The sequence below is a fragment of the Ranitomeya imitator genome, chromosome 5 (assembly GCF_032444005.1).
Source record: "Ranitomeya imitator isolate aRanImi1 chromosome 5, aRanImi1.pri, whole genome shotgun sequence".
Classification (NCBI taxonomy): Eukaryota; Metazoa; Chordata; class Amphibia; order Anura; family Dendrobatidae; genus Ranitomeya; species Ranitomeya imitator.
In genome coordinates, this window is record NC_091286.1 from 297,546,017 (window position 1) to 297,562,501 (window position 16,485).

Sequence of the window (16,485 nt, forward strand, 5' to 3'; positions counted from 1 at the left end):
AAGGAGGAACAGGAGGGGCACTGCTAGAGCCCTGCAAAATGACCTCCAGCAGGCTACAAATGTGCACGTGTCTGAACAAACGGTTAGAAACCGACTCCATGAGTATGGTCTGAGTGCCCGACATCCACAGATGGGGGTTGTGCTCACAGTCCAACACCATCCAGGACGCATGGAATTTGCCACAGAACACCAGAATTGGCAAATTCGCCACTGGCGCTCTGTAATCTTCACAGGTGAAAGCAGGTTCACACTGAGCACATGTGACAGAGTCTGGAGACGCCGTGGAGAACGATCTGCTGCATGCAACATTCTTCAGCATGACCGGTTTTTGGCTGTTGGTCAGTAATGGTGTGGGGGGGTATTTCTTTGGAGGGCCGCACAGCCCTCCATGTGCTCGCCAGACGTAGCCTGACTGCCATTAGGTACCGAGATGAGATCCTCAGACCCCTTGTGAGATCATATGATGGTGCGGTTGACCCTGGGCTCCTCCTAATGCAGGACAATGCCAGACCTCATGTGGCTGGAGTGTGTCAGCAGTTCCTGCAAGATGAAGGCATAGAAGCTATGGACTGGCCCGCCCGTTCCCCAGACCTGAATCCGATTGAACACATCTGGGACATCATGTCTCGCACTATCCACCAACGTCACGTTGCACCACAGACTGTCCAGGATTTGGCGGATGCTTCAGTCCAGGTCTGGAAGGAGATCCCTCTCAGGAGACCACCCGCCGCCTCATTAGGAGCATGCCCAGGCGTTGTACTGAACATAATTTCCTTGTCATGAGGCATTTCCACTGAAGTTGGATCAGCCTGTAACTTCATTTTCCACTTTGATTTTGAGCATCATTCCAACTCCAGACCTCCGTGGGATATTAGTTGTGATTTACGTTGATCATTTTTAGGTTTTATTGATCTCAACACATTCCACTATGTAATGAATAAAGATTTACAACTGGAATATTTCATTCAGTAATATCTAGAATGTGGGATTTTAGTGTTCCCTTTATTTTTTTGAGCAGTGTATATCAAACAAACCAAGACAACTTACCAAAATTTCATCTTGTACATTTTTGAGCGGATGCACTGCATGTACTGACTACATGTGTTTTAAGGTCAAGATACAATAAATAGCAGTAGCAGACTTTATTTTTTTATTGACTACAATGAAGAAGCAGATTTACTTTGTGTTGTAACTATGTGTCCATTTTCATGACTTTTATGAAACTCTAATGGGCAGAACTTAGTTTGATTTTCAAACCATTTAGCGACACTCAGAAGCTGCTCTTCACAAAAAGCTTGCCCAATGAACTGGAGACCGAGAGGCAGTCCTCTACTAGACAGACCTGCAGGCACAGTTATAGCAGGAACACCTTGTGAGAGGAGAAACAAGACATTAACGTTACAGAGCAATTTCAGAGTTAACTTGACATATTCAATCAAAATATTAAAGAATCTAAATTACACAGCATATATTACATAGCTACAATAACTGTTCTATGCTATACATTAAAGACAAAAATCAGGTTTAGACTTAATACTCCATGATATGAAAAAATACCTAATCTAGCCTATAATATATATATAAATATATACGTATGTGTATGCCAGGCCATCCCCGCATCTTTTATGCCTTTTTAACAGCCATAAAAAATGCGGGCGCAGGGAATCGAACATGTCACTTGAGCACCCGCATTACTTGGGTTCAGGGTGCAGTTGAGCCCAGATGGCTGTGTAAACTGTGAACTTTGTTCACACAGAATGCATTTTAGTTAGCACTGGACAGCCCGCCTGATCTAATAGTATGGGCGTCATTAATATGCTGTGAGCCAGGTGCTCTGCATCTCCTTGTGTGAACATTGCCGCATACAGACTTTTTGTGCACTGGTGTACCAAACGGCCAATCCCTGATTATAGGCTGGCTGTCTCATCAGTATTACTGCACCCACGTTACTTGGCGCATACCTGAGAACCCTAGGCAAACTCAAGTAACAAGCACTTGCACTCATCGTTAATAGTATTCAATTGTGATGTAATACTTGCCACGACTATCATATTCAAGACAATTCTTAAATAACGCTTACCAGCCATGTTGGCACACTGTGTAAAGACATCTTCTTGAGCACTGCGAGTTCTGTTATCCTCCTGGATGAACTCTACATAAGGAGCTGCATCTCCTAAGGTGGTTGGAGTAAGTAAGACATCTACTCCAGATGTGAACACATTCACAAAGTCATCTGCTATCAAACGTCGCACCTTCTGAGCCTTCAGGAAATACTTTTCATAGTTTCTGAAACAAACAAGCAAACAATTTGCAATGAGATTGCGTGCAAATTAGAAGACAAAAAATATCAAAATATAATAGAAAAGTCATTTTGAATATGCTCAAAACAAAATGGGCAGTCCTCAATGTGTCGCTAACATACAAGTAAAACGGAACAAAATGTATTTGTGCTGTGGGTAGCTCCAGAGGCTGCAGAAAAATGTGTTGCCATATATTAGTAGAAGGAACTCTCTGAAAATCTACACATTTATGTGTTCTAGCAAGTGCAGGAGCTGATGAGCATGTACAAGTCATAAAGATTAAAAAACGAAGTCTTGGATCGCCTTTTGCAGGCTGAGCACAGAACTTATCATAGAGTAATTGTTTTTTTCTGGGATATTCTGTTACGGGTCATGCGACTTAGTCATGTTGATCTATGTATGTTAAAGAAATTGTCCGTTACTTGAATAACTACTCCTTAAATGCAACAGCGCTCTTTAGAAAATAAAAACCATATACTCCTGGTCTGGCACCGTTTCAGCATAGTCAACGCTGTGTGACATGGTTAGATAACCTGAGTGCTGCAGCCTATCGGCGGCCATCACACTGGAAGGCGGACAGAAAAATAAAAAAGTTTTGGCCTTTGGAAGACGTTGCAGCATCTCTCTCCTCCCTGTCATGGGCATCTCTTACCCTTTTCTTCTTCTAATGGTCCTACTCCTTAATTATTTAAATACCTCCCATTTTTGTTTTTTCAACTCAGCCTTCTAAAAAGTACAACTTTTTTAATGTTTTCAGTTGCCTTGCTATGAGCACTTGTTTATTCACATTGCTGTATTTTATGGAATCTTTAACGACCTCCCAACATGGCCAATTTCCATTTTTGTTTTTTCCTCTTCTTCTTCCAAGAACTTAAAACTTTCTTTTTTTTTTGTCCACAAAGCCTTTTCTATTGCTGGACAGCATTAATTTTACTTTGTATTGAAAATCACGAAAAAATTCCAAGTGCAATGAAAGTGCAAACCCAACCCAATTCTGATAATGTTTTTTGCAAAATGTATTTATTTATTTTTAAATAATGTACATTGTGTGATAAAAATGACCTGGCGTCATAATTTTTCATGTCAGTATGGTTACAGCAATATAAAACTACCGTATTTTTCGGCGTATAAGACGACCCCCAACTTTTCCAGTTAAAATATAGAGTTTGGGATATACTCGCCGTATAAGACTACCCCCTCTTCCAACGCACATACGGAAAAAAAAATCCATCAGATTTGATTTCAATATGGTTATTTTAATTCAAATGCTTATGACACGCTTATGACACGCAGGTACTCAGGTACATCGCAGGAAAACTGTCACTTATAAACATAAGGCTGTTTATCATCAAACATGTACGGTATATTAAAACAGTGCAAGTTGATTAAACTTTTCCTAACTCACTCTAAAGCTGAAAGGAAGGATAAAACAATAAACCCATTTGAGCTGCCATGCTCTTTGTTTTCTAAGGCTACTTTCACACTTGCGTCGGTCGACGTACCGACGCACGTTGTGAAAAAAATGAACAACGGGGGCAGCGGATGCAGTTTTTCAATGCATCCATTGAAGGATGCGCGGAGGGCGCGGAGTTCCGGCCGGGCATGTGCGGTCAGAAATGGCAGACACGACGCACAAAAAAAAGTTACATGTACTTTTTTTGTGCCGACGGTCCGCCAAAACACGACGCATCTGTCGCACGACGGATGCAACGTGTGGCCATACGTCACAATGCGTCGGCTAATGCAAGTCTATGGAGAAAAAACGCATCCTGCGGGCAAATTTGCAGGATGCGTTTTTTCTCCAAAACGACGCATTGCAACGTCCGTCACACAACGCAAGTGTGAAAGTAGCCTAAAGGCCCCTTCACATTAAGCGACGCTGCAGCGATACCGACAACGATCCGGATCGCTGCAGCGTTGCTGGAGAGCTGTCACACAGACCGCTCTCCAGCGACCAACGATGCCGGTAACCAGGGTAAACATCGGGTAATTAAGCGCAGGGCCGCGCTTAGTAACCCGATGTTTACCCTGGTTACCATCCTAAAAGTAAAAAAACAAACAGTACATACTTACCTACCGCTGTCTGTCCCCGGCGCTGTGCTTCTCTGCACTCCTCCTGTACTGGCTGTGAGCACAGCGGCCGGAAAGCAGAGCGGTGACGTCACCGCTCTGCTTTCCGGCTGACCGACGCTCACAGCCAGTACAGGAGGAGTGCAGAGCACAGCGCTGGAGGACAGACAGCGTTAGGGAAGTATGTACTGTTTGTTTTTTTTACTTTTAGGATGGTAACCAGGGTAAACATCGGGTTACTAAGCGCGGCCCTGCGCTTAGTTACCCGATGTTTACCCTGGTTACCAGTGAAGACATCGCTGGATCGGTGTCACACACGCCGATCTAGCGATGTCCACGGGAGATCCAGCGACGAAATAAAGTTCTGGCCTTTGTTCAGCGACCAACGATGGCACAGCAGGGGCCTGATCGTTGGTCGCTGTCACACAACGATTTTATTAACGATATCGTTGCTACGTCACAAAAAGCAACGATATCGTTAACAATATCGTTATGTGTGAAGGTACCTTAAGCTGTCAACCAAACTGGAACTGATAATAAGAAAAAGATAACAAACAATAGAGAGAGCAAGTGCCGGTCAAGTCCCTGTTAGCAATGCCCATCATAACTGCAAGCTACGGTATTTTTACAGGCTTTGCTGTAAACAGTTTCCCTTTAACCCCTTTCTGACCTCGGACGGGATAGTACGTCCGAGGTCAGAATCCCCGCTTTGATGCGGGCTCCGGCGGTGAGCCCACATCAAAGCTGGGACATGTCAGCTGTTTTGAACAGCTGACATGTGCCCACAATAGCGGCGGGTGAAATCGCGATTCACCCGCTATTAACTAGTTAAATGCCACTGTCAAATTCTGACAGCGGCATTTAACCGTGCTTCCGGCCGGGCAGCCGGAAATGAGCGCATTGCTAACCCCCGTCACATGATCGGGGTCAGCGATGCCTCTGTATAGTAACCATAGAGGTCCTTGAGACCTCTATGGTTACTGATCCCCAGTAGCTGTGAGCGCTCATAGCACACCTGCATTTCTGCTGCATAGCAGCGATCTAATGATCGCTGCTATGTAGCAGAGCCGATCGCGTTGTGCCAGCTTCTAGCCTCCTATGGAGGCTATTGAAGCATGGCAAAAGTTAAAAAAAAAAAAAAAAAAAAAAGTAAAAAAAAATGTGTAGAAAAAAATAAATAAAAAAGTTTAAATCACCCCCCTTTCGCCCCATTCAAAATAAATCAATAAAAAAAAAAAATCAAACCTACACATATTTGGTATCGCCGCGTTCAGAATCGCCTGATCTATCAATAAAAAAAGCATTAACCTAATCGCTAAACAGCATAGCGAGAAAAAAATCCGAAATGCCAGAATTGCGTTTTTTGGTCACCGCGACATTGCATTAAAATGCAATAACGGGCGATCAAAAGAACGTATCTGCACCGAAATGGTATCATTAAAAATGACAGCTCAGCACGCAAAAAATAAGCCCTCAATCGACCCCAGATCATGAAAAATGGAGACGCTACGGGTATCGGAACATGGCGCAATTTTTTTTTTATTAGCAAGGTTTGGAATTTTTTTTTACCACTTAGATAAAAAATAACCTAGACAAGTTAGGTGTCTATAAACTCGTACTGACCTGGAGAATCATAATGGCAGGTCAGTTTTAGCATTTAGTGAACCTAGCAAAAAAGCCAAACAAAAAACATGTGTGGGACTGCACTTTTTTTTTGCAATATCACCGCACTTGGAATTTTTTTCCCGTTTTCTAGTACACGATATGCTAAAACCAATGCTAAGCCCTCACATGGCCATATTGACGGAAAAATAAAAAAGTTATGGCTCTGGGAAGGAGGGGAGTGAAAAACGAACATGGAAAAATGGAAAATCTCAAGGTCATGAAGGGGTTAAAAGCCTTCAAAATCCTCCTGTTCGTCATCTGATTTCATAAATACATCAATGAGATCTTGTGATACAGCTGTAAGGCAGTCATCGTATGGATCGAATTCCGTATCAGATGGTGTGGGCTCAGCTTCAGCTTCCTCTTCATCTTGCCACAAGTAGTCGTCCTCCATACCATCTAATGAATTTGATATGCCACACTTCTTGAAAGACTTGATTACTGTTTCTGCACCAATATCATTCCAGGCTTTTATGACAAACTTGCACAAAACATCCAACTGTGGAGCACGCATGTTTCCTCCTTTTGTGAATGACTTTTCTCCGCTAACTATCCATTCATTCCACTGTTCTCGAATGCGATCTTTAAATGGCTTATTTAGGCACACATCCAGTGGCTGTACTAACGATGTCAAGCCTGCAGGAATAACTGCAGCATGTGTGTTTAGTCTTGCAAGTCTTTGCTTGGTGCTAGGAGTTAAATAAGCCCTGAACATATCCCACACCAGTAGACTACATTTGTTAATAAGTCCACCTGGTCGCCTGCTCCATACATTATCAAGCCATAGCTTTACCCCTTCTTCATCCATCCAGCCTTTTTCATTCACATGCACAAAACAACCAACAGGGAACTTGAGTTTTGGCACTGTTTTTCTTTTAAAAATAATCATTGGTCTCAGTTTGCCGCCATCAGCTGTGCATCCTAATACCACTGTAAAACTAGACTTCTCATGCCCCGTTATTTTAATTAAAATTGTTTTTTCACCTTTTTGATAGACAGTTTTATTTCCAACCATATCAAAATTCATTGGAGTTTCATCCATATTTCAAATACTACTTAACGGATAGCCATGTTTAGTGCGCTGTTGTATTACGTATTGATGGAAACTATTCACTTTGCCATCAAGATCTGCAGGTAATTTTTGGGCAATTTTCAACTTTTGCCTCAGTACCATATTTTGCCTTGCCATGAATCTAGTACACCCGGATACAGTGGCCTTAAAGCTGTTGCTGTGATCTGGGTTAGATTTGGCCCACTGAAGTGCAAACAAACGTATTTGATTTCGTGTCACTACACCGCTTTGGCGGTGCTCATTCACCATGTCTGCTACATGTTTTTCAAGTTCTGGCTAATGTGGGGTGCCTCTTCTTAATGCACACTTACCCCTTGGCATACTCTTTAATGCTTTTTCATTTGCTTTCCAGTCCTGAACCATCTTTTCTGTTACACCAAATTGTCTTGCCGCAGTGCAGTTATTATGTTCCATGGCAAAATTTGCAACTTTAAGTTTAAAACTGGCTTCATATTTCTTTTTTCTTGCTGGTGGAGACATGATGGGGTTTTGACTGCTGGCCATTTGTAATGCACTGTATGTACTGGTAAACAGGTACAGATACTGATGATGAACCTTGCGATTGGCTGGTTGTTGTATACAAGCCCTGCTTGGAATGGTCCCTGTCTGCCCTGCCCTTCCTGTCCCCAAGACTATTAGAGTGCATCCCTCTGGCCCGCCCTTGTACCTATTACTGATACCTCCAGAGAGCGCAGGTGTCCCAGGGTATGGAAAACAGCCAGGACGGCGCTGTGCCCAAAAGACACACCTCTTTCACCTCTCTGGCCTGCCCTTGTATCTCTGCCTCTCTCGCTCTGGAGGATCCCGCATATGCGCACCTGCGCCACTGCCTCGTCACTGCAGTGCTCCAGAGCGAGAGGCAGAGATACAAGGGCGGGCCAGACAGGTGAAAGAGGCGTGTCTTCTGGGCACAGCACCGCTCTCCCGCTGATCTCTGGAGCGCCTGCAGCTTGCTTCACCTTCCAGTAAGGTGCCCCCTCACCTCTTCATCAAGACCGTTTTCCCCCCCCCGCCATATGTGGCGCCGCCGTATAAGGCGACAGTCGACCGCAGCATGCTCCACAACCGCCGTATAAGGCGACACCAGCGAATAAGACGACCCCCCCAACTTTTCTGAGGTTTTTCAGGGGTTAAAAAGTCATCTTATACACCGGAAAATACAGTAGTTTTTTTTTAATTATTTTAGCAGAAAAAAAAAACCTGTAACATTTTTCTTTTTCCATTCATTGGAGCTACTGTAATTGTTTTTAAACAGTTTACTTTTTTATAACCCCAAGTCCAAAAAAAAGCTTGGATGCTGTGTAAATTGAAAAGAAAGCCACTGCTGTCAATTTTTAAAAGTTCATTTTTTCAGAATAAATGGAAAAATAGAATTAGACTTACTGGTAATTTGGTTTCTAGTAACCCACCACAACAGCACACTGGAGGATGTTACCCCTTTCCTAATAGGGACAGGAAGTGCCAAAGAGGTTAAATAAGTCCTCCCATATCCTTCCCCTCAGTGTTATTATAAAGGACCACAGGAGAAAGAATGCTTCAAATTATATTTATATTTCAACTTATATTTATTCTCTTTAAAGAACGAAAATTAAGCAAAGGGAGGGACTACCCAGGTTGTCGTGGGTTCCAAGAAACCGAATTACCAGTAAGTCTAATTCTATTTTCTCTAGTAACCCCCACATGACAGCACACCGGAGCAGTAACCAAGAGTAATGTTTTAGGGAGAGACTATAGCTGGGAGGACTTTTCTCCAGAAGGCTAAGTCCTCTTGTGACATCAGGTCTAGCCTGTAATGCTGGAGAACATATGGACCGAAGACCTGGTAGCAACACTGCATATCTGCTCGATGGAAGAACTGGCTTTCTCGGCCCAGGAGACAGACGTTGTTCTGGTAGAGTGAGCCGTAAATTTCTCTGGCAGTGGAAGGCCCTGGACATGATATGTCACCAAGATTGCTCTCTTGATCCAGTTGGCGATCGTGGATCTGGAAGTCTTCTCTCCCTTATTCTGGCCTCGAAGGTGAACAAACAGGTTTTGGTCCTTCCTAGTTTTTCCATCACCTGAAGGTAATAGAGTACCGTTCTACGAACGTCCAAAGTGTGGAACTGTTCTTCTTCCTTATTTCCTGGCTCTTGATAGAAGGAGGGAAGAATTATCTCCTGAGACTTATTAAACTCAGACTACTTTGGGAAGAAATGACGGATCCAATCACAGAATAAGTCGGTCCTGGAATATCTTCACGTAGGGTTTGTTGATTATTATTATTATCATCATCAAGAGAGCTTGTAATTCACCCACTCTTCTGGCTGTAGTTATTGCTACCAGGAAGGCTGCATTCCAGGAGAGTCTGTCTACGTCTATGGATGACAAGGGCTCGAAAGGTGCTAGTGTGAGCTCCTCCAAGACCACAATGAGGTCCCAGGACGGAACTAAGTTCGTAGCTCCATCGTCTGATCAAAAGTTTGAGTTTGGGATATACTCGCCGTATAAGACTACCCCCTCTTCCAACGCACATACGGAAAAAAAAAAATCCATCAGATTTGATTTCAATATGGTTATTTTAATTCAAATGCTTATGACACGCTTATGACACGCAGGTACTCAGGTACATCGCAGGAAAACTGTCACTTATAAACATGTACGGTATATTAAAACAGTGCAAGTTGATTAAACTTTTCCTAACTCACTCTAAGGCTACTTTCACACTAGCGTTAACTGCAATACGTTAAAATGCGTCGTTTTGCAGAAAAAACGTATGCAGCAAAATATTTTGCTGCATACGTTTTTTCCCCATAGACTTGTATTGGCGACGTATTGCGACGGATTTGCATTCGTCGGTATACGTCTTTCGACGGATGCGTCGAAAAGAGGCGACACGTCGTCTGGAAAAAAGAAGATTGTAACGTTTTTTGTCTCCGCCAATAAAACGTGTCTCGGCGCATTCGTCGGCATGCGTCTTTTGCTAGAATGAAAGTCTATGAGCGACGGATGCGTCGAGACACGTCGTACGACGCAATGCAGCGCTGCAATACGTTTTTTTCTACTGAGCATGCTCAGAAACAGGTGTTTTTATCTAAATGGCCAGACATCCCCAAATCTATATAAACCTGGTCTGGGCCTTCAACCCCCACATATGCCAGCAAGACTCAGAGAGAAGAAGAAGCCTCCAGCCAGCCGGACACCAAGAGCCCAGCCTGGACACCAAGAGCCCAGCCGGACCCCAAGAGCCCAGCCTGGACCCCAAGAGCCCTGCCGGACCCCAAGAGCCCAGCCGGACCCCAAGAGCCCAGCCTGGACCCCAAGAGCCCTGCCGGACACCAAGAGCCCAGCCTGGACACCAAGAGCCCAGCCGGACCCCAAGAGCCCAGCCTGGACCCCAAGAGCCCTGCCGGACACCAAGAGCCCAGCCGGACCCCAAGAGCCCAGCCTGGACCCCAAGAGCCCTGCCGGACACCAAGAGCCCAGCCGGACACCAAGAGCCCAGCCTGGCAGCAAGGACCAGACACACTACAACAGTGTGAGTATATTGCCATTTGTGTGTGTGTGTGTGTGCGCATTTGTGTATGACGTACTGACTATAGCAAGAGCTTATAAAACCTGAATCCAACCTGAGGCCTGCCGTCATCCTGCAACAGCCATTGCCATGCTACAGTCCAGATCCACCGTGAGGCCTGCCACTGTGAAGATATCAAGCTCCAGCCGGAGGACTGATGGCCGTGTGTGTGTGTGTGGGTGTGTGTGTTTATTTTTGTACTGCTGTGTGCTTTTCTATGTATGTGTTCACGTGCCTGCACCTTATTATGCCTTCGTCAATATTGCGACTGTTCATGTGTTATGCTTGCGTTATGACTCGGCTTGCAGGTATGTTTGTGTGCGTCTTGTTGGTTGCATGTGCATTTGTCAATGCCATATTGGTTAATATTGATTTTTGATGTATTTACTAATTAAGGTACCGTCACACTGAGTGACGCTGCAGCAATACCGACAATAATCCGGATCACTGCAGCGTCGCTGTTTGGTCGCTGGAGAGCTGTTACACAGACAGCTCTCCAGCAACCAACGATGCCAGTAACCAGGGTAAACATGGGGTTACTAAGTGCATAGCCGCGCTTAGTAACCCGATGTTTACCATGGTTACCAGTGTAAAAGTAAAAAAAAAAAAAGGTAAAAAAAAAAATATCCGCTGTCTGTCCCCGTGCTGTGCTTCTCTGCATTGTGAGCGCCAGCCAGCCGTAAAGCAGAGCAGAGCGGTGACGTCACCACTCTGCTTTCCGGCCGCTGTGCTTATACAGGGCAGAGAAGCAGAACGCCGAGGGACAGACAGCGGAACATAAGTATGAAGTGTTTGTGTTTTTTCTTACTTTTACACTGTTAACCAGGGTAAACATCGGGTTAATAAGTGCAGAGCCGCGCTTAGTAACCTGATGTTTACCCTAGTTACCAGTGAACAAATCGCTTAATTGGCGTCACACACGGCGATTCAGCGATGTCTACATAAAGTCCAGCAACGAAATAAAGTTCTGGACTTTCTGCAGCGACCAATGACATCACAGCAGGATTCTGATCGCCGCTGTGTGTCAAACTGAACGATATCGCTAACCAGGACGCTGCAACGTCACGGTTTGCTAGCGATATCGTTCAGTGTGACGGTACCTTTAAGGTACCGTCACACTTAGCGACGCTGCAGCGATACCGACAACGATCCGGATCGCTGCAGCGTCGCTGTTTGGTCGCTGGAGAGCTGTCACAAAGACCGCTCTCCAGCGACCAACGATCCAGAGGTCCCCGGTAAACCAGGGTAAACATCGGGTAACTAAGCGCAGGGCCGCGCTTAGTAACCCGATGTTTACCCTGGTTACCAGCGTAAAAAAACAAACAGTACATACTTACATTCAGCTGTCTGTCCCCTGCCGTCTGGTTCCTGCACTGACTGCTGGCCGGAAAGTGAAAGTGAAAGCACAGCACAGCGGTGAGTCACACAGCGATGACTCACCGCTGTGGCTGTGCTCTGCTTTCACTTTACGGCCAGCATTCAGTGCAGTAACCAGACGGCAGGGGACAGACAGCTGAATGTAAGTATGTACTGTTTGTTTTTTTACGCTGGTAACCAGGGTAAACATCGGGTTACTAAGCGCGGCCCTGCGCTTAGTTACCCGATGTTTACCCTGGTTACCAGCAAAGACATCGCTGAATCGGTGTCACACACGCCGATTCAGCGAGGTCTGCGGGGAGTCCAGCGACCAAATAAAGTTCTGGACTTTATTCCCCGACCAGCGACATCACAGCAGGGGCCTGATCGCTGCTGCCTGTCACACTGGACGATATCGCTAGTGAGGACGCTGCAACGTCACAGATCGCTAGCGATATCGTCTAGTGTGACAGTACCTTTAGTATAGTGTTTTGTGCACCTTTTTTTTTTTTTTGTTTATTAAAATGGATGTATTATTGCAAAGTCTAATGGTCTGCAGCTTGAGGTTATATTTTTTTTTTTTTAATTTACTTAACCATTCCCATTCGATGTACTTGTATTTTAAAATAAAGAGCATTTCTGCTCCATTGTGATTTAAAAAAAAAAAAAAAAGAAATAAATTATATATTAATAAAATGTTTCTTAAAAAATTGTCCGTAGTATAATTTCTTAAAGGTAAATTTAAATCAGGTGTATGTACCAATGGTTACACATGCAATACAGAGTTGTTTGAGTGGTCATTTTTTAATAAAGGTTATCCTTTGAAATTTTATTTCGGGGAGGTAATTTTTTTTTTTTTTAAAACATAAAAATATTTTTAAAGGTGTCTCACAGTTTACCTTTTTTTGTTTTTGGGACATGGAAAAGAATGGTATAACGTGCACCAGTTTTTGGGTTTGGGTGTTCACATATTTTTCTCATTTTAACATGGTGTTTAGTGGTAAACATTACCTATTTCTGCTTTGGTCTAACTTTCAATCCATTATACTTATTATATTGCAGATAGAGTAGGGACCACACTGACCGGCATAAGCCACCTGGACCACAGCCACCTGGCCCACATCCAGAAAATCTGAAAAGTAAGTTTAGAAGACCCCAAATCTGCTACTTCAATGTGTAGAGCAGATTGCAAGTGTCTTTTAACTTACAGACCTACCAGGACCACAGCCACCTTGACCACAGCCACCTTGACCACAGCCACCTGGACCACAGCCACCTGGACCACAGCCACCTGGACCACAGCCACCTGGCCCGCATCCAGAAAATCTGAAAAGTAAGTTTTGAAGACTCCAAATCTGCTACTTCAATGTGTAGAGCAGATTGCAAGTGTCTTTTAACTTACAGACCTACCAGGACCACAGCCACCTTGACCACAGCCACCTTGACCACAGCCACCTGGACCACAGCCACCTGGACCACAGCCACCTTGACCACAGCCACCTTGACCACAGCCACCTGGACCACAGCCACCTGGACCACAGCCACCTGGACCACAGCCACCTGGCCCGCATCCAGAAAGTCTGAAAAGTAAGTTTTGAAGACTCCAAATCTGCTACTTCAATGTGTAGAGCAGATTGCAAGTGTCTTTTAACTTACAGACCTACCAGGACCACAGCCACCTGGACCACAGCCACCTTGACCACAGCCACCTGGACCACAGCCACCTGGACCACAGCCACCTGGACCACATCCAGAAAATCTGAAAAGTAAGTTTTGAAGACCCCAAATCTGCTACTTCAATGTGTAGAGCAGATTGCAAGTGTCTTTTAACTTACAGACCTACCAGGACCACAGCCACCTGGACCACAGCCACCTTGACCACAGCCACCTGGACCACAGCCACCTGGACCACAGCCACCTGGACCACATCCAGAAAATCTGAAAAGTAAGTTTTGAAGACCCCAAATCTGCTACTTCAATGTGTAGAGCAGATTGCAAGTGTCTTTTAACTTGCAGACCTACCAGGACCACAGCCACCTTGACCACAGCCACCTTGACCACAGCCACCTGGACCACAGCCACCTGGACCACAGCCACCTGGCCCGCATCCAGAAAATCTGAAAAGTAAGTTTTGAAGACTCCAAATCTGCTACTTCAATGTGTAGAGCAGATTGCAAGTGTCTTTTAACTTACAGACCTACCAGGACCACAGCCACCTGGACCACAGCCACCTGGACCACAGCCACCTGGACCACAGCCACCTTGACCACAGCCACCTGGACCACAGCCACACAATGTCCTCTTCCGGCAGCCCTCCTCCACAGCAACAGCAGGTATCGGTAAGTAAAAAAAATTTTTTTTTTTTTTTTTTAAAATTTACATCATTTTGAGTCACTACATGCATTTATTATGTTTCAACAGGAATCAGAATCCGATGAGGAGCTGTCGGAAGGGACCGAGACGGGTGGAGACATCGAAGTGGAGGAGGAACCAAGTGTAAGTAGTGGTGAAACACTTGCTTCACACATCACACTGCACCGTACACAAAACAGAATTTCATATATAACGTAACACAGAAAACATATACATACATTAAAGCTAATTTTTTTATCCTTTATTTCAGTCTCCTGCTGCTGCTGCTGCTGCTGCTGCTGGTGCTGCTGAACGTCCAGCACAGCATGAAGGTTCTCCCAGGCGCTCCCAGAGTCGGCGGACTCGACGCCGCGGTCGGCCATCAGTGAGTCGGTTTTTTGTGGGGCTTCAATTGTTAATTTTTTGCTTTCAGTCTACTAATTTTTAATTCTTTCTTTTTTTTTTGTTCTAACAGGCTTCACAGTGTGCTCCCGAATACGATTCAGATATCGATATTGAAGCCCTCATCGAGGAGGTTCGTGAACGGGAGCCACTGTGGAACATGGCTGACCGCAGGCATGCTGATACCAGTGTCACCCGTCGGCTCTGGTTGGAAGTATGCCGGAACATCTTTGCGAGGTGGGAGGACCTTCTTCCACAGCAGCAGAGCAAACTATGTAAGTATTCACTTTTCAGTGATGTTTTGAGCTGAATGTAATGTCTTGCATTTACGAATATTTTTTTTTTTTTCTTCATTCCTGTCTTCACAGGTACCAAGGTTAGGAAGCGGTGGCGGTCATTGAGGGATCGCTTTAAGAGGGAGTTTAACGAGGAGATGCAGGCCCCGAGTGGCTCAGCAGCAAGGAAGAAGAGGAGGTACAGATATGGCCCGAACCTCTCCTTCCTGAGGGAAACCATGCTGAGTAGAGTGTAAGTATTCAACATCACAGTAAGAACCTGTCTAATCACAAAACTTTTGTTTCAGTCCGGCCTTTTTCATATCAATATATTAACTTATTTTTTTTTCTTTCACAGCACCTACTCCAGCCACCGTGCGCCTGCATCTACCTCTGCACCCTCTGAAGCGATCCCTCCTGAGTCCGCCACCGGGGACCACGTCGGTAGGCCCCACACCTCTCACCCCTCTGTCCCCTCCACTTCATCCGCCTCTACCAGTGGAGTGCAGCCTTCCTTACTCGCATCTGATGGTCAACAGATAGCGTTCCCTTTACCCCACCCCTCTGACCCTGCCACCTCTACACCACCGGTAGGTTCATGGCGGCAGCGTCAGAGGGGTCAGGAAAGGAGCTATGCTCCTGAGTTCTTGCATCTAAATGCAGGCTTCCAAAATTCATTTAAAATTTTGGGAGAACAAGTGACTGCTGGTTTCAGCATGATGCAATCACGCATGAGTGAAAACCACCATGAAATCAGCAGTCGCTTGGATAGACTGCATTTAGATGTAAGTCAAGCTCCAGCCAATCTTTTTTTTCAGTCCATGCTCAGGAGCATGGAAAAGCTTTCTTTTGATCAGCAGATGCGGGTAATGAATAGCTGCCATAACGCTCTGCTGAAGGTAATTAACGAACCCCAATCTACCCCCACACCTCCCCACACATCCCAGTCCCAATTTCAACACCATGCCCCACAATATCACCGCCAGTCCCAATATCCACATCACTCTCAATATCAACATCAGTACCAATACCCAACCCGGCCCACAACCCAAATGTATTCACCCGTGTTTTCTTCATCTTTGCCCAGCTTTACTTCCCCAGTAAGTTTTCCACCTACCCCAACACAACACCACTCTGGTCAGCCTCCTGTTTTCCCCCCCCCTTCCACTACAGACGCAACAGGTAGGGTTTCCCCAATCCTACCTACCGACGTGGTCCAACCTTCCAGCCCCTCCTCCCATAGTTACTCCACCCAACAATACCAGGACCTGTGAACCTGGAATGTACTTGTACATATTTTTTTTTTGCCAAAAAAAAAAAGGTTCTTTAAATTACCCAAAAAAAAATTGTGTGGGAAAATTACCCACAAAAAATATATTTTTTGAAATAAACATAATTCTGGTTTACAATCTACTGTGTGTGTGTGTTCATTAATTAAGG

General features: G+C 44.9%; 1 protein-coding gene across 2 annotated transcripts in view; it reads right to left on the reverse strand.

Moving 5' to 3' along the window:
• Window positions 1-1,136: 1,136 nt before the first annotated feature.
• Window positions 1,137-16,485, reverse strand: part of QRSL1 (glutaminyl-tRNA amidotransferase subunit QRSL1) — a 121,988-nt gene continuing 106,639 nt past the window's right edge. For both annotated transcript variants that reach the window (XM_069726280.1, XM_069726282.1), the window contains 2 exons: window positions 2,081-2,286; window positions 1,137-1,369 (listed from right to left, as the gene is read on the reverse strand). In XM_069726280.1, the coding sequence (XP_069582381.1) occupies window positions 1,158-1,369; window positions 2,081-2,286 (418 nt within the window). In that variant the 3' untranslated portion in view covers window positions 1,137-1,157. The remainder of the gene's footprint in view (window positions 1,370-2,080; window positions 2,287-16,485) is intronic.